Below are 19,256 nucleotides of genomic sequence, written 5' to 3' on the forward strand. Positions count from 1 at the left end.
TCTTACAACGTAGGGGTTTGGAGATCACACAAAAAAGACCAGGAGGATACTATGGATAATCATATTACCGTTCAGATGCTGGCAGCCCCACATTGTCCAATATCAAATCCAATCTATGCCGAGAAAAGCCTGCAGATCCTGTCCAGAGAAAAGTGACCCCATTTGAGATCTTACAGGACTTCCCCCAAAAAGCAACTCTATTCCTCAATTCTACTGTCAACCAGAACGGATGATCATCTGAGAACTTCTCGTTGCACTGTCAGAGATGGGGCCAGGCAGGAGGTCTTATGTGACTGGACACAGCATCCCTCTGAATTGAGATTTTAAATTGCCTAGGGCATACACTATATAAAATATTGCTGCAAGGCATAATGTACTACAATGATGTCCACAGCTCTGCTGCTCTGCTAAAATGGCAAAATCTCAAGATCAAACTCTGACTGAGCCCCAGAACGTCAGCCAAACCACTAAACCATCTAAGAATCTGGTTTCACCCCAAAAGAAGCTACTTTCTGGAATGCAGTATTGTTGCAATTAACATTAAGTCCTCTGCAATTGCTAAGTAAAACTAATTGCTTTTATTCATACTACTCATTATGCATTAAAAAGATTTGCAAAAATCAATACACGGAACAAACTTTTGTAAGAGATTAAACTTCTTGAATATATTTATGAACTTTATATGTGATAATTCAGGGCACTCTTTCAAAGTTTCTGAAGAGTTCTGACACATCACGTGTACTTCCTGCATCTTATTATTTGAATTTGCAATATTATCATCTTTGGTTTTTTCATTTGAATATTTCCTTATTTCAATTCAGATTTTTCTTCTGAATTCAAGATATCGCTTCCTCTCCCTCCCATCTTCACCTAGTTTTCCTTTTCGGTTCACTTCCATGTCTTCTTGTCTCTGTTGTCAAAATAGAAACACAGCATTTTGTGCATAATTTCTTATGGCAAAACTATACGTTCTTTCAGAAGCAGTTTAAGTAGTAAACTGTCAACACAGGAGACAAGGTCAAGTTGTCACCTCTGCTTTCTGCTCAGCTGTAAGATCTATTAATTTTGGGCCCTCAGGGCATCCTGTGAATGTTTGCTAGCCTGACTCCTTCCATGAATTTGGACCATGGCTGATCAGTGTTTGGCTTTTGGAGATGCTACATAAGCAAAGAGAGACAAATAGACCACACTCATGCAGTGTCTCTGCTGAGCTTTGTCCAGTGCCACAAGCCTAAGCCCCTCCTGTAGCTCCTCACTTTAAAGGCAGGTACAACTTTTGCCTTCAGATCAGTAATACTATACAAAATTAGGAATCAGGCCAAATTTCATGTCTGCCAAGCAATATGACACTTAACTGTTATTTCAGACTGCTCAGCATTGCCTGGAATCTTTGGGGATTTGGCTGGGGAACTTGTTACTGTGAAATTTTGCTTTCTAGGAGGGAGAGACCAGATGGTCAAAATCTCTATCAAGCAGTTACCTGAATGGTTGTTTTAGTCTTGGAGAATGTTTTTGCCTGTGGATTTCTATTCCCCCAAGTTGGTGCATTATAGGATCCTGAGGTGTATTTGTCTGTGGGAAGAGCATAGACATGGTTTCCTCACTTGAGATGTGCTTTCTGGGAAGACTTTCTTAGCCTGACAGGTGAATCAGATACTACATGATTACAAATACTACATTATCTGAAGTATCCATGAATGCATCAGGGAGTCCTGTAGCACCTCTAAAATAGAAGCTAAGATTAAGTACAGATTCTGTCTATATATATATATATATCTTTTCAACGAGTTTTTGTAATCTTGCAGGCTTTCCATGAGGCTCTGAGGACCTTACAAGCAAGGCATGGTTTAAGTCCAGCTGGTAACTCAGAACCACACAGCCAATAGCTCACTTCTCCTTCCCCAGCTCCAAGAGGGATGCGAAGGAGAATTGAAAAAACACAACTCTCACGGGTTGAGGTAAGAACAGTCCAGTAACTAAGGTATAACACAAAACTGCTATTGCTCACCACTTGCCAACTGATACCCAGCCTGACCCAAGCAGCAATCTGGGCCTTCTGGGTAACTCCCCACAGTTTATACACTGGGGATGATGTGCTGTGGTATGAAATACTCCTTTGGCTAGTTTGGGTCAGGTGTCCTGTCTCTGCTTCCTCCCAGCTTCCCTTCTTCCCTGGCAGAGCATGAGACTGAGAAAGTCCTTGATCAGAGTAAACATAACTTAGCAACAACTAAAACCATCAGTGATATCAACGTTGTTCCCAGGTTAAAAGTCAAAAAACATAGCACTGCACCAGCTACTAAGAAGGAGAAAAATGACTGCTACAGCTGAACCCAGGACATTCTGCCATGGCTGTTGAGGACTTTAACTAAGCACATGTTCCTGTACTGAAAATCTTCCAAAAAGCTGCTTTTAGAGGAAACTAATCCATTATTCAGTTCTCCTGTTTTATCCCTGCTTGTGAATACACTTAGGTGAAAGGCAACGCTATGTTTAAGTACCCTTGTTTTCTCTTATTTCCATACTAAATGCATTAATTCACGTTATTAATTCCAGACTAAACCTGAAATGTTCAGTTTACACCCAACACTGCAGTATTACCATAGTTTTCTGTTTGTGTCCCACGTCTCCTATTTTTGCCAGGCTCATTCTTTCCTTTGGAGCATTTCTGAACAGATGGCTCAGGAGCTGCTGAAAAAAAAAAAAACCCAGTAACCAAAATGGTAACGGTTGTTCTAAGAATAATGCTGATCACCTTGTTTTAGACGTGCTGTATCCTTTTTTAACCCAGAAGCTTGATAAGATGTAGTCTTCACATTAAGAATGCCATTTCTGTAATTGCTGCACCCAACTGTCCACATTTTATCAAAGCAAACATTAAAAGCAAAAATAAAAACCCCACAACTGCTAGTTTCTGAGACAGAGTACTGATTTTGGGATTCATTCCCTTTAACCTATCTTCTCCATATGAATGAAGTTCCCTTCATTGGAAAGACCTGGAGGCACGTCGAGATGGAGATTCAACATGGTTTAAGATAGGTGACCAAAACTGTTTAGAGGAAATGACTTTTTAACTTAGGGTTATTGAAATACTTTAGAACTAATTTTTATGAAGTGACAGATAAACAATTTTCCAGAGTTATCATGGACAGGGCAAGGAGAAAGGCACATAAATTCAAATTATGTACTTGATTATGAGAAGCTCATTTCTTTGTGTGTGTACTCCTGCAACCTACTTGTGAAATTTACGTTGGATCAGATTTACTCTTGCCCATCTTTAACCATAAATCTTCATATTCTACCTGCAGGGACACAATCAACTGTAGCACAACACAGGCAGGGCTATTAGAGGTATTTTAAAAATCTTCCATTTGAAGCAGGAACTCACCTCTAGGTTCAGCGAACTTAGGTTCTTGGGTGACAGTGACAGTACGGTAGACTACATATGCGGATCTTCGCGGTTCTGAAGAACTGAAGTAAGACTTTCTCCCGGTTTCTCTCTTATGTGGAAGAGAAGAAGTTTCACCATCCTTACATTGGCCATTTGTTTTGGAACTGGGCTGTACTTTGGGGCTGGCAGTGTGGCTTCCTAAAAGGGAAAAAACAAATAATAATGTTTATTTCATGCTGGAAGACAAGACTGAAGGCAAAAAAACATTTTACTTGTGGACAACCCAATCCAAATATACACACATATGTCATTCATAAGGGAATGTTCAGCTATGAGAAGTTCACGCTCAAGTATCTTACCTCCATTTTCAAAGGATCTGCAAGCTGTACTGGAAATACTCCCTTTTGCTACTCTCCTTCCTGTACTCCCTCCTTCTCTACTTGTGTTTTTGAGTTCTGGAGGAACTATGTTGCTGTCACCTGTGAAAGCATCAGAAAGAATATTTCTGCTGCTGGTATTTAAACACTGGGAAGGTGACAGAAGGGCACTGCCATTCGCTTCCTCCCACCTCTGTGAGCATCTCATGAGTTCAGTGCAGTTGCCTTCCAACTCTCTTTTTATATTCTTCTCTCTCTTTTGGCTGTTCTTTGGATCCTGCCTGGAGTAACTCCACTAGCTGAGCTATAACACCCATGCCCTCTAAGAAAATACCATCGTACATAGAGTAAAGAAGACACTGGCTCCAAAGGAAAGAACCAGCTAACAAGTTACCTGCCTTTTCTTTGGCTTCTCACTTTTCATGACTGATATTTATGAATGCTACCTGACCAAACTGATGTTATTCTCAAGGTACCTGTCATCACAGAACTTAAAGCCTTAGAGAACTCAATTAAAGAAATGCTTTGGGTAAATCTTTCTATCCTTTCCTCAGAATGTATCTTATGACAAATAAGGAATTGCCTTAAACCCAGATATTTCTTACTATTTCTCTCATCTGTACTCTTAAACATATATAAACATGTGCCAGAAAAAAATCATCAAAACTATTAAATAACATGCATTTTAAATGTAGAAATGAGAAAGCCAAGTATCTGCCAAATTCTGTGAAATAATTTAGGGTTCCAAATTGGTCAGTCAATACTATAAAGGGAAAAAAAATCTTAGGATGGTTCAAATTACACTACATAAATCAAGATTGTGAAGAAAAATCAAAAGAAAGACCAGTGTTATGCATCTCTGGAAAGTATATGTGGGGTTAAAAGCTCATTTGCACATATTCCATTAACAAGTGATGCAGGTAGCCACCATGTGTATGATACCCACACACATAAATAACAAGAAAAATTATTTTTATGATACTTGCAAATGCCTTAGACTCCTCCTTAGAGGAGGAGCAAACTGTGTCACAGTTTCTCCTTGTAAGAGTCATTTCACAAGTGGTACTCATTGTCCGAGGTGATGAAAAGTACTTGCCTTTCTGCAAGTCCCCCTGGGCAGCTTCCAAGCGCCGTAGCTCCTGAGATGGTGACACACGATTGGGTGACTGCTGCTGCTCAGGGCGCTGAATCCCATAAAAATCTCCTGAACATTATCAAGAAGGAAAAAAAACCCAAAGTTCACTGTGTGCGCAGCACAGCTGCTCAGAAAAGAGTGACAACTCCTTTCATACTTACCAGATTTATAGCATATTTCCTTTATCACTTTTTCCTCTTCGATGGCCTGAGTAGTCTTAGGCACCCAGTCAGAAACATCTGTGGGAAACATTTTTAAAAGATTAGGAGATAACTAAGCAAAGACCTTCAACAATTCCTAACAGTCAAATACATAATGAATTTCACTTGATTACGGTTTTTGGGGGTTAGTTTCTATTTCCATCCCAGTTACAACCTCTGCTTCCAGACAGTGAAATCATTCCTTTAGATAGGTACTTCCAAGGGCAAGGGAATTGCAGTTACAAGCCTTGTAAGAAGGTAACATGTGTTGAGTTAAAATTATTAGTAGTGTGATTTGTGCAATGTGCGCCTTAGAGCAGGCTGTTCTCTCGCTTTCACTCTCTGGCAATGTGCAATTCATCCCTTCCCTATGGATCTCTCATCCCTAAATGAGATCCACTGAATGGTTCAACCACATTTAAAAACTTTTAAAACATAAGGACCTGAGTATATAAACATACACATTCAGGTAAATGAGGAAAGAGCTTGATATGGATTTTGTTTGCTAGATTTCAGAATAACGTTCTGTAATGAGACTACCTACGGAATTGAGGAAATCAGTGGCACAAATTATTTTAGTTGAAGTCACACAATTGCCTTTTGTAACCAAACCAGTGACTTCCATCACGTTCACTGGTGAGTGAGTACAGCCCTAGCTCAGAAGGCTGTTTCCAGGAAAAGAAATACCTCTTAAGCCTGTAATGTCATCCCTGAATTACGAGGACTTGTGAAGACTATTTGATGGCCATCTGCATTGTGGATCATATTATCTGATTTGGGGATCACCTTTAAAGTCTAGTTAATGAGAAAGAGGAATGTGAGTTATACCACACTGTTGAAGCATACACCTGGGCATTTCACAGGAGTGAGAAAATGGTGCCTCACTCACAGCTGGTGACTGTCAGGTCTGAGAATTTGGAGATTTGCTGGAAACTCTTTTAGCAACTTGTCAACCACTCTTTTTTTCAAATAATGTTTATTCTAATGATCAGTTGACTGAGAAGTACATAGTAATGTTTTACAAAACCCATTCCATTAGCTTATAGAGGATAGAAAAAACTTGCTTACAGTGCTCTTCATCATCCTCTTCATTATCTTCCTCATCATCCTCTTCATCATTGAGGTTTATAATCAGTGGAGGGTGAATTGGTATTACAATATTCTCTGGACCTGTGAGTGCACCCTGACACTGGGCTGGAGACAGAATCTCTTCTTCATCACCCTGTGGCAAAGGAGCATCTGCAGAAAAGAGCAGGAGCAATACCAGAGAGATTTAATCTACCAAATACTCAAGTCAAAAACATTGCTGCTCTGTGGATCTAAGCAATCTAAGCTACCATTCATGACTTTATCTTTCATATCAGTGGTAGCTATGATGATTTGTAACATGTTAGGCAAAATTTCTGTAACAAACCTATTCCAATGCCACAGCAATTCCATTCCTTGAATTCGGTATCTTGCTATAGCGTATCATACCGGACTGTCTTGCCTGGGTACATTCCTTACCTTAATATACAATATGGAAGCACTGGAACAAGAGTAGAAGTATATTTCCTGAATTCTAATGAAAAATCTGTTGAGAAAATATTTTTACTCACTGGTAGTAGGTGGCAGAAAAAGTCCATTGATATGACGAGGTTTGCTGTGCCGAAAGGCACAGTTAGTCCTCATACAGCCTGAGGGTTGTCTTTCCCAGAAGCAGGCAGTGTTCTTCAACTTCTGCTGCAGGAGGAAACAGTTTTCAGGTACTGTAAATGAACTAGTAAAAATGGACTTAATGGATTACTACGTGATGTAACTACTGTGCACATACAAGTAAGACTTGCTGGGAGCGTATTCTGATATTTTAGAACACTTAAAGATACGTTGAATAAAATCTGCTGTACATGTGCAAACCTTACATAATTACTCTCTTACTATTAGAGTACATGGGTCTGTGGGGAGATGAGAAGTGAAAATCAACCCCCACAAAGATTCCCAGCAGGAAACAAAAACCCAAACATTTGAAAAGTTGTAATCCTTGCACAGACCTGGCACACTCAGACTTAAAAATCTGGTAAAAAATCTTTTTTTCCAATTCCCATTGGAAACTTCAACTTGGCTGCAGAAAGTCACTTTTCAGACTAAAATATGTGTTTTGAAGGGACTTGCTCCTTTCCACCTGTATTTCCATATCTCTAAATCCACTGAACAGATGTGAATATCTCCATTTCCATAGCGGGTGCACAGTATCACACCCAAGAGGTTTTCCTCACTGACAGAATCTGCACCCCAGGAAAATTAATTTCTGGATAGTCACACTGGTTTCCCATACCCCCGTGGCTGCCACAAAGGGGACTCTGCTCTTCTAAAGGATTTTGGTTTTAATAAATGGGGGTGATGATGCAGTAGTCCCTTTATAACAGTGTCACAGTGACAAATGTAAACTCAGGTTTCTGTCCTGGATACAAACCACATGCCAGCTTAGAGTTGCATATGCCAGGTGACCTGTTGTTTCTCAGTGAACTTTTAAGGCAACAAAGACACACTTAAAAATATTAGAATATTTGAAGGTCGGTTTCACCCAGTTCCAGACATTTAGAAAGAGGCCATGTCTGGACTGTAGTCAGGAGAACTGGCCTTTACCTGGAGAACTGCTGGGATCTGAAGCCAAAGCCGATTTCCCACCCATCAGTGACAATCATCCCCCAGTGATGAAATGTGGGCAACCACGAAGAGTCCATATAGCCACCCTGATTTTCACTCAGTGGAATTTAAGGTTGGTTTTTTTTTTTGAGGACAATCCCTTTTGGAAGAGTTTTATTTTAAACAAGAGATACTACAGGAATTCTGGAAGTTCCTACAAAACCAAATTACAAATATGGTCTATTTGTTCAGAATTAGGATTATGTTGACTCAGTAAGAAAGTGATGAGTGGTCTATAGGTGTGATTTCTAACTTCTGTGTCCTTTGATTGCCTGTGCCCAGTTGAAATTGTATAGAGTTTAGATTACCTTTAGCTCTTCTCGTCACCTCCGAAAATGATGTATTTTGATTTATTTTTGATTTACTGCCGTGACACAGAGTGCCATGTCAACTTGAAAGTTTACATAATAGTCCTCCCTTTCAACATGGAGATATCAAGAAAATCAAGGATACAAACCACTCTAAGATCTAAAGTATTTACCTGTGCATAGGGGGAATAAAACTGGAAATAGCATTCGGTCCCATTCATGGCCATTTTCACCTCCGTCACACTCTACAGACGTGCTGAGCTGACGAAAGCAGTCGCAGCCAGTAGTCTGTGTTCCGTAGAATGTTTCGTGGTTGTCAACGGCTCCTCTAGTTGGTGACATCAGCGTGATGGTTCCATGTGGCCTGTCCAGCTTGAGCATCTTTCTTGATCTCATTTCATCAAAGTAGAGAAAAGCAGACCATCTCAAAGAGGCTCCTATTCTCCCACCCCAATTTTCTTTCACGTATACTGAAACAAACCCATCTTGTGGTGCTTAAATAATACTCAACTTCTTCCCGTAGAACCTGCGGTCTTGGAAACAAATCTTTGAGAACACCAAGATGAACATTATTCTTTGAGCGGTTTTAACCCAAGTCATTGTGCCCCACGTTTCTTACTGCACTTCTTTCTGTGGACTGCTGCTTCCCGCTAGTAGGGTGCTAGGTGTTAGCTGCCTACACTGCTGGGGTTCATTGTTTTTTCTTGTTTCTGTGATGTCCAGTGCCACAGCTACAGCAGAAAGAGCAGCGGACACTCATGTCCCTAAAGAACAGCTCTGATCCCATTCAGGTCCTAGGCATCCTCTGAATAACAAGTATCTGTGGGGGAGAAGAAGCTGTAGATTTGACATCAGGGACTTGGAGATGAATGTTTCCGTGCACTGTGGGAACAAAACACGGGAACTTGGTAGTAAAACAGAAATGGAAGCACAGAAAAGGAGAAATGACCTCTGGAGAGAAAAATGCCATTGCTTGGAGAGTAATAAGGATAGAGATGAAACCAAACGGGAAGATACAAGGTAAACTGCAAGAAAAAGAATCAGTGGCTCATAGCAGCATCAGAAGTGCATCAGACCAGTGGTTCCTTGAGAGAAGGAACAACAAAAAAGCACAAACAACACAAAACCAAACAAATCAGAAAAACTCCATGAGAACCCAACCCAGCAGTGCATGGTGACTAGACTCACAGGACAAGTCAGCAGAGCACAGCAGTGCTGTACGGCATTGGTGTGCCAGGGTAGGACGGACTGGGGCACACAGGGGAAAGAATTCAGGAAAGCAGGTGAAGGCCATGAGTAAGGAGCCATCAGTGGGCAGGAACAGCCCTAGGAAGGACAGATCAGCCGTGCCAGGGGCTATCCACACAGAGGCTCTGTAGTTGTGCGGCTGAGCCTACATGGGGCACAGAAGCAAGGCTGGTCAGGAAGAACTGCACTGGGTTTGTGTGGCAAAGATGTGGTAGCTGGGGGCTACAGGGAGAAGTTGCTGGAGGCTTCCCATGTGTCCAACAGGGCCAGTGCCAACAGGAAAGACACTGGTGGGGGGAAGGCATTGGCAGATTTGACTTTTATTTTTTCACGCCCCTGCTCGGTTGCGATTGGCAATAAACTGAGAGAAAAGGGTGAGTGATCTCTGCCCGTGTCCTTGTGTCGACCCCCGAGCCTTTCATTGTGTTCTCCCCTCTGTACAGCTGAAGAGGGCAGTGACAGCAGCTTTGGTGGGTGCCTGGCGTCCAGGCACAGCCAACCCGGCAGACACTCAAGGGTTGTAGGCCGAGGCAGAGAGCCTGGGGAAGGACAGGAGGCGGCTGTCCTCATGGAGAGGTCCCCACAGCTTGGGGCCTCAGGCTGGCCTCGGCCTCAGCCTCGCGGCCGTCTGGACCCATGTCCGAGCACAGCTGTGGCGGCCGGGTCGGCCCTGGCCCGGCGGGAGCTGTCGCCGCTGTGGAGAAAGGGGCTGTCCCAGGCCGGCAGGCGGGCGGGGCGCCGCAGAGCGGCGGAACCGACCCCAGGCTGCGAGCCGCTGGAAACGGGCAGCCACGTTCATCCCACCGCGCCCAGGGCCGTGCAGCAGGTGCCGGCGGGAGGGCAGGATCGGGCTCCACCTCCCGTGGCGCTCCGCGGGAGCGGCGCAGGCGCAGTGTGGGCTCGGCGCGGGGCTGGCTGCGGTGGTCCTGAAGTGGCGGTGCAGCGGGAGGTGCCGTGTTTGTTCGTGACGGAGGTGATGGAGGAGCCGCTGGCCAAGCGGGAGCGGTCGGTGGCCGGGGCGGGGCGGGGGTTTGGGCTTCACGGGGCTGGGCGGGCGGCAGGCACTTGGTGTCCCAGCCCCCGCCGAGGGTCCGGTGCCGGCCGAGGGAAGTGAGGCCGCCAGGTGGCGAGGGGTTTGTCTGCAAGTCTGTGGCGAAATGGACGGTGATGCATCCAGGTGCTCACGCAAGTGTTGTGTTTGCTTTTTGTAAGTGTCGGGAATGGTCCCGGCGAGGAACGGTTCCATTCCAAGATAATGGTACTGGGAAACTTTCAAGGGACCCAACCAGTATTCTGACTTCCCGAGCTGGAAAAGGAAGTCTACAGACAGACTGGGAAAACAAGAAGTAAGGGGTGGGGGGGAGATGTTTGGCGTGATGTTGCTTGTGTAAAAGACGAACTCCTCTACACAAGATAACAAGGTTTTATTGAGGGACAAAGTCAATAAAGCAAAAGCAAACAGCGCTGGGAGCATGACCGTAGCCAGAGGTGCAAATGATTAGCATTTGTTACAGGTTTATATATTTTCACAATTCCATTAGTCACATACATATTCATAATTCCAACGTATAGGCAGGGACTATTATAACTAGGTCCAGGATCCTATTACTATAAGTCTCCTCTGAAACAAGGGGAACACAAAATCACAAAATGGAATTTATAAACCTTTAGAATTAGTTTTAAGCAATGTTAAGTTCAATGGCTTTGGAACAGTAGCAGTGGAAAATTACTGAGGTGCATAATACATAGAAAAAATAGAGTACAGATAGAGAACATACTGGCACAAGATAAATTGTTACAGTTGATGTGGTCTTAAGAAAACCAGTCTAGAAAAACAGGACACAGGGATAAGGAGTATCTGGGAATAGCAGGTATCCAGGATAGGCTACGGGTAAAGTAACTGATAAGTAGGAGGATTATTATGTCTCTGGTACTAGCAAACCAATTAAACTGGTATAAGCATCTACTGCGCGTGCTTCAAAGGCTGCCAGAAGTGATGAAGATTGTTGGAAGAAGTAAATGACCCTCAGAGACCACCACCACAATTCTGTACGCATGCGGGGAGCTTTCTGGAAAATGATGAAATCCATACGTAGCCTCATGAATATGTATGTATGCCCAGGGACTATATAAGGATGGCTTGTGTAGCAATAGGGAGACACATGTTAGGAGGAGTTATCCCCCGTGTCTGCCGGTGCCGCAATAAAGAATACCTGCTTGTCAGCTTGAAAACTTTGTTGGCAAGTTTGTTCCTGGAGTTTTCTCCGAATCGCCTCCTCTTAGCGTCTGTGTGCTGCTCTGCGGTGATTGCGGACAGGGGTCTCGAGGATGAAGTAAGCAGTCTTCCTCATGTGAGTAGGGGTCTTCAAGATGAAGTAAGCCGTCTTCCTCACAGTGTACTTTTCCCCTTTGGCACAGTTGGACGCCCCAGTAATCGCACAACTCGCTAACACCAGCCATATCTGTAATTATTCTGATAACTAGCAAAGATTTAAAACAGTGTGACCTTCCTGCAAGCTTTATAGCAGGATGGGCAGACAAGGAGTATCCCAAGCTAGCAGATGTTTGGGAGGCTCTGTCTCTAAACTAACTGATAAGTAGAAGGATGGTGTGAAATAACTCATTCATGTTCAGTGAACAGTCACTAAAAATCCTATTATCTCACCACAGATTTACAACACAAACATTGTTCTTTAAAACTAAAGATACTTCAGAAGACTAGTGTAAAACAACTCCTGTTTAGTGGGGCCACTAAATTCCACAGATTTACAACATAAACATTGTTCTCTTTCTACAACCTAAGTTAAGCTAAAAGTACTTTATATTTTCCAGGCACTAGCTTTTCTTATGTCAAGCCCTGCCCCCTCTTTCTTTACAGATTCTTTTACGATGTGACTCCGTTTTGCTCAAGAGTTCTGACCCTTTTTTAACTTGTTGTCTAATCTTGTGTCTTTAGCGACCTTTTTTTGTTACTGTAAGCTTGTACAGTTATATCCACCACCCCTATGATTTGGAAAAGCCAATACATTTGTGTGTTTATCACACTTGTCTTCCTGACCTGTGATGGTGCCCACTTTCCCTGGAGATGTCTGAACACCTGCCTGCTGATGGGAAGTGATGAGTGAGGTCCTTGTTTTGCTTTATTTGTGTGTGTGGCTTTTACTTTACCTATTAAACTGTTTTCATGTGAATCCAGGAGTTTTCTCACTATTGCCCTTCTGATTTTCTCCCACAGGTCAATGGGGGGGGGGCAGTGAGTGAGTGAAAGAGCAAACTGCTGTGTGGGGCTTAGTTGCCTGCTGGGGTTAAACCATGGCACTTCCTCAGTTGGTGTTCCTTCATAACGAAGAATTTGACACAGGATTAGATCTCAACCTGGCCCATGCATATTCAAAGATTCTGTATTTTATGCTTATGGATGCAAACCCAGTTCCTAAAACAGAAAGTATTGAACAGCAGGATGCGCTTGCCATAGTTCACTGAACTGGCATGGGTATTGCTTGGAATAAAATGGTGCTGTTGGCTTTCAGCTCCAAACATAGAGCTCAGAGCAGCTCATTGGGATGAATTCCATTGCCTGTTGTCATAGAGGAAGGCACATCTCCAAATATTTCAGTGCTAGACTGGAAACCCTTCTAGTGTATATGCACTATTTGACCTGCATACAGAGGTAAAATTATCTCTAAATAGGAATAAAGAATGGGAAAGGCAGAGACAGTTTGCAAGGAGATTGTCTTTCTTCTTTTGTCTTGGAGCAGTTTCCAAGCTGGCATGTCTTCGGGAAACCCTGGAGTACATAGATAGGATTAGAAATCAGGAATAGGATGGGTAGGGCTGGGATTGTAGAGTCCAGTTGTCAGGTACAAGAATCTGCATGAGAACAAAGCAGTAAAGTAGACATAATGAAGGATTAAAATTTAATCACTTTTGAAGTATTACAGTGTACTTCCTACATGGTGTTTTTGGAATTTGCATTCTTATTGTGTTTGGGTTCTCCTCCTGAGAATTCCCCAATCTTTCTGCAATTTACGTTGTCCTTGTGAAATCAAGATATCGCTTCCTGCCCCTCCCGTCTTCACATAGTTTTCCTTTTCGGTTCACTTCCATGTCTTCTTCAAGAACAAGATTGTAACAAAATATCACAGTTCCCAAAAATGCTGTTATAAAGTAGGTGGCCAGCTACAACAGGAAAAAATAAACCAAATCAAACTAACCTCCTTTGCTTAATTCTGCTTCCTCTTCCTAAGTCACAGCAGGTACTGAGTTGATATTAAATATCAAAGAACCCACAGAAGTCCTCAATCTCAAGGTGCATTTCCAGGAAAAGCTCTTTGAAAACCTCACCTTGTTCACCTGTTTGGTTTGTTTTGCTTTGCTGACTTTAAACTTTCAAACGTATAAAAACCACTTGTAGGCTATAAGCTGTAGTTGTAAGCATCCCATCCAAACTGAATGGCCACAAAATAACACCTATTCACATCAAATTCACAAAATGCTTTTTCCTCTTGACTTGTTCTCCTTCAACTCCCTCACCTGTTAGTACTTGTCTTGTATATCTCAATCATGTCCCTGTTTTCAATTATTTCCTTCTTGGTCTTATGTTAGACTTTTCCCTCCTCCCACTTTCAAAGTTTTTCCTCCCTATTTAATCAAACTTAATTAAAGTTTCATCAACTCTGTTAGAGCAGCAAGTCTCAAACATTATTCAAGATAATTGTAACAATATTATTCAATATTACTGTGTTCAATATTATAACCAGGGCAGTTAGAACATAATCTAAATGTGTTAACAAACCCCTGGGTGCAAACAGGTGACACACACTGGGTAGACAGGAGTGAATTTGAGTTGATAATCAGAGGTTACTGATATGTGCCTGCAACCTACCATATAATAAGTATGCAGAGAGAAGGGTGCTCTCATTCCTTACAGACGGAAAGCTAAATACAAAAGTCAATTCAGAGTACTGAGAAAGAGGAGGTACATCCAGCTTCTGTAACAGGTTCAAAAGCCCTGCTGCTTTTATTATATTTAATGTCTGACCAGCTTCCCATCCAGATGCTCATAGAAAGGAGATCACTGCCAACACTGCCGCGGTCAGGCTGGGTATCTGTGGGCAGGTGGTGAGGAGTTGTGCTCTCTTCCCTTGTTATTTTCCTTATCATTATTATTATTGGTGGTAGCAGTAGTGATTTGTGTTATACCTTAGTTATTGGACTGTTCTTGTCTCAACCAATGGGAGTTACATTCTTTTGATTCTCCTCCCCATCCTTCCGGGAGCGGAGAGTGAGCTAGACTGTGTGGCTGACTGGGTTTAAACCAGGACAACAAGCCTTTTAGGGACTGTAGTGATAGGACAAGAGGTAATAGGTTGAAACCTAAAAAGCAGAGGTTTAGATTGGATATAAGGAAGAAATTATTTCCTGTTAGGGTGGTGAGGCACTGGAATGGGTTGTCCAGGGAGGTTGTGAATGCTCCATCCCTGCTGGTGTTCAAGAACAGGTTGGATGAAGCCTTGCCTGGCGTAGTTTTGTGTGAGGTGTCCTTGCCCGTGACAGGGGGGTTGGAACTACATGATCCTTAAGGTCCTTTCCAACCCTAACTATTCTATGATTCTATCTGTTAAAGTCTGCTAAGCTACACCTCAGCAATCCTGACTGTAGGCCCTGTGTTTGCCAAGGTGCTGCTAATAAATCAATGAGAAGAGTGGAGTTTGCACGGGCGTCATAGAGAAGTTAAAATTTGATTCCTCATCATTTTCAATATAGATCATTCCTTGGGAAAGAAAAATAAACCAACAATTCGATATTTCTGGAGGCCCAGATGAATTTTTAGTGTTGGTAGCTCATAAGACTGGGGTTTGGGGTCTTTTTTAGTGGGTTGACCATTAATATCAGGAGATTATTCAGAGACAATACTAATTTATACCATATTTCATAGAATCACAGAATCGTTAAGAGTTAGAAAGGACCTTAAGATCATCCAGTTCCAACCACTCTGTCATGGGCAGGGACACCTCACACTAAACCATGTCTCCCAAGGCTCTGTCCAACCTGGCCTTGAACACCGCCAGGGATGGAGCATTTATCACTTCTTTGGGCAACCTGTTCCAGTGCCTCACCACCCTCACAGTAAAGAACTTCTTCCTTATATCTAATCTAAACGTTCCCTCTTTAAGTTTAAACCTATTACCCCTACTCCTATTGCTACAACTTTTGATTAAGAATCCCTCTCCAACACCTTTGTAGGCCCCCTTCAGATACTGGAATCCTTTACACCCCTTTGCAATCCTACAGTATTCAGTAGGATATGTAAAGCTCCTCTTTTAGGAGGAAGAATTTCTCCCAACACTTGCTTTTATCATACTTTCAGGACATGACTGAGCAAGCTAGGATGAGCAGGTTCTCTCCTGGACAGTAGGTTCCCAAGAAGTAATTGACAGGTAAATTGGAAATACAAGTTGTGTTGCTATTGAGGTATAAATGTATGCAAAGAATCCTGCCTACTTTGGTGCTTTAGTAGCTGACAAATTTCTCTCATGAGCATCCACTGGCAGGAAGAATTGAGCTGGGAATGTGATGGAAGACAGCTGTTGGAAAAAGAAATCTAGTTTAATCCATGTTGTTTTACAAGAATCAAACTGTTACAGTGCAAAAGCCCAAGAGGTTAAACTGATCTCTCAGTAGTTGCCTACTAGATGTAAAAAATGAAATTGAATGAAATCTAGAACATATATTTATTTAAATGTATTTCTGTGCTGACCACTCTATTATTAAACATTTTTAAGGCAAAAAAAAATAGATTTTGCTCTTTTATTTTCTTTATTTTTTTTATTTGCCCTTTGTATTTGTCTGTAGGAGACAGTCTGTGTTGGTTGGTTGGTGTGCTTACCTCACAGCAAATAGGTGGTGCGAGAAAGGGTAGTTAAAAGCACATAATAAAAAATCAACAAAAGCCCCAAACCACAGAGATTTTCCACAGCAGCCAAGAGATTATTTTTTCATGAAGCCTTCAGATCCCTTAAAACCAGAACATTTAAGCAAACACCTGTCCTGGTTTGAGCAGTAGCAGTCATTTTTCTCCTTCTTGGTAGCTGGTGCACTGCTGTGTTTTGACTTTCGGGCTGAGAACGGTTGCTGATAGCAAGTATGTTTTGAATTACTGCTCAAATGTTTGGTTTTGTCCAAGGCCTTTTTCTGAGCTCATGCTCTGCCAGGGAGGAGGGGAGTCCAGGAGGAAGGAGAGACAGGACACCTGACCCAGGCTAGCCAAAGAGGTATTCCATACCATAGCACGTGATGCCCAGGATGCATACTGGGAGGGAGCCGGAAGGGCGGGAGCGCTGGGTGGGAATGGAGGAGGTATCGGTCGGTGCTCGGTCGGGCAGGGTGGGGTGAGTTATGGGTCGGTGGCTGGTGAGGTGTTGTATTCTCTTTGCTTGTAGTTTGTTTTATCATTATTATTTGTAGTAGTAGTAGCAGTAGTGATTTGTGTTATACCTTAGCAATTAAACCGTTCTTATCTCAATCCGTGGGGGCCACATTCTTTGGATTCTCCTTCCTGACTCTCCGGGAGTTGGGGGAGCGAAGGGGGGGGAGTGAGTAAGCGAAATGTGCGGATTTGGTTTAAATAATGACAACACCACAGACAGTTTTATGAGACTGGGATCAGCAATTTAAATGAAGGAACTCATCTTGCCAGTTCTCATCTTAAACCATAACACTGACCAGTTATGTATCAAATGATTTTGAAAGTAATACAAGGAAATCATTTCATCATACAACATGCAGTCTGCAGTAAAATCTAGGCTTCTGAAGCACAGCTCTTTGAGAAAACTATGGAAATGTGGCCTTCCTCTTAGTATTTGCTCATCTAGTAACTTGCAACTCCGGTGTGTAACTCTGAGAGGAATGGGGGTGCACACTTGATGATGAAGAGGACAGTTCTCTTTGGGGAAGACATTTCTTCCACGCCTCTCCCAGATGGCTGCTGGTGCAGTGTGCTCAGAGTCCCAGACCAAATTTCAAGCTGTGATCCTTCAGTGTAAGCCTGATTGCAGAACCACTTCCTGCCTGTTTCACAGGGCTCAGAAGTAAAAGACAGTGACAGGCACTGGGAAGAATAATCTGACCTACTCATGCAGCTTACATCACTTTACAGGGCTCTAAATTACCTGCAACCACAGTGGGGAAAAAAAGGACTTGAATACTTTTGTGAACAACTCAGTCACAGTCTCTGATCAATACATGGCATCAATCAAAAGAGCAAACAGAATGTTAGGATGCAGACAGAGCAACGTTGAAAATGATACTGGAAGTGAACACCCTCGTATAAATCGATGAGAGAGATTCCTCTGAATCCCTGTTCTGTGCTGATTACTTCATCAAAACGGGATGTGGCAAAAAGCTTACAGACAGGCAACAAAAATGAAGACAGGCTTGGGAAAACATAGATTATGTGCAGAATGAAATGACTGGGACATTTCAGTTTTGAGAGGTAATATTTAGGGTGCCATGAATAATACATTCACTCAATGGAACTCAGGGAGAGCTGGTGATTTTCTGCTTCGTTCCAGTAGAAATTGTGAATGTGTCAAAACAAAAGGTTTTTGTGGGAATAGATCATTTTAAAAAATATTGTCAAGGGAATCACAGTCAAGGTTTCTGCCCGTCAAGAACTTTTCTGCCATTAGAAACATTCCTTATTTTCTCCAAGCTGGCTGTCTGCGATCTCAACTTTCCGTGACAGATCTGTGTCCTGAGCCCCCTAGACAAAAGACAAGGGACTATTTATGCTCAAAACTCCAGGGCAAAGCCACTCTAGGGGCAGCCAAGTATTTAAAAATCAAAATTCCCAGTGCTCAAGGAGCTTGGATCTGACAGCTCCCCCCAGGTGGAGTCTCTCAGGATTTCATGAGTATGGCTTGAGCATATATGACCCTTTGTGGCTCATGTAGCATACTCTTCTTCATAAAGGCAAATGAGTAGGCACCTACAGACAAGAATCCAGGGAGAGCCAAAGGATGAAGCACCGTGTCTTTCCCAAGAAGCCTTCTAAGACAACAGTGACCCTGCATGAATAGTCCTCCAAACCCAAATAGCACCTTAGTGGTAGATCTCACAGTTTAGGTCTGCTCCTGCGGCTTAGGTGCTGTACTGGAAGAGCATGATATCTGCAGAATCAGTTCAGGCACTCCCAGTGAGAAACTGTCTTGATGATCTAAAAACTCAGGGGTGGTACGAAATCCACAAGGGATGGCCTGGTATGTCCAGGATGTCACAATGATAAACCACTGGGCAATGGAGGAGAGAGAGCAAATTCAACGTTATGAACTCCTTGAGGGAAGGTGGTAAATGATTCACAGGGAATAATGCTTGGAAAAGCAGGAAGTGGGTTATTTGAGAAACCTCACACTGAAGGCTGAGCTTGAAGCCAAGATCTCCGAGCTTCTTGCACTGTGTTTGTACCTCTGTGCCGAGCTGGGTGGCCAGTGCTGCAATGACACATGGCTCTGCAGCCACTGACACCCCCTCTTGATGCCACCTGGCTGTTTTTCATCAGGAAGCAGAAGACTCCAAGAGGGCACTGAGGACAGTCCACATTTCTGGAAGAGAAGCCAGAGCTGGGTTTGCCAGGCAGTCTGAGAGAGGAGCAAGGAGAATAGCAATAGCAGCTCTGTCTCCATAGCACCCATCTCCCTGGGCCTCACAGGAGAATGAGAGACTGCAGGCCAGTCTGGGGTGCCTCTCTGTGGTGGGCAACTGCCTGTCTGCACAGGGCATTGGTCCTCAGGCAACCAGGACAGAGGAACACCATGTCTGCCAGCCTCAGTAGGGATCAGGGTTGTGGGTGATCAGCCCTGCTGTACCCAGAAACGTATGGGCACACAAGGGCCTCAGCGGCATGTGGATGTT

At 43.1% G+C, this 19,256-nt stretch overlaps 1 protein-coding gene across 1 annotated transcript; it reads right to left on the reverse strand.

The window, feature by feature from the left end:
- Nucleotides 1-817: 817 nt before the first annotated feature.
- LOC115946311 (uncharacterized protein C12orf50 homolog) lies at nt 818-8,323 on the reverse strand. The gene is made up of 9 exons (XM_034063323.1): nt 8,270-8,323; nt 6,702-6,825; nt 6,172-6,342; nt 5,065-5,142; nt 4,751-4,972; nt 3,751-3,870; nt 3,389-3,589; nt 1,481-1,572; nt 818-910 (listed from the first exon to the last, which is right to left on the reverse strand). The coding sequence occupies exons 1-9, from the start codon at nt 8,321-8,323 to the stop codon at nt 818-820; spliced, it is 1,155 nt and encodes a 384-aa protein (XP_033919214.1).
- Between the last annotated feature and the right edge of the window lie 10,933 nt (nt 8,324-19,256).

Source organism: Melopsittacus undulatus, chromosome 5 (assembly GCF_012275295.1).
Source record: "Melopsittacus undulatus isolate bMelUnd1 chromosome 5, bMelUnd1.mat.Z, whole genome shotgun sequence".
In the NCBI taxonomy this organism is placed as follows: Eukaryota; Metazoa; Chordata; class Aves; order Psittaciformes; family Psittaculidae; genus Melopsittacus; species Melopsittacus undulatus.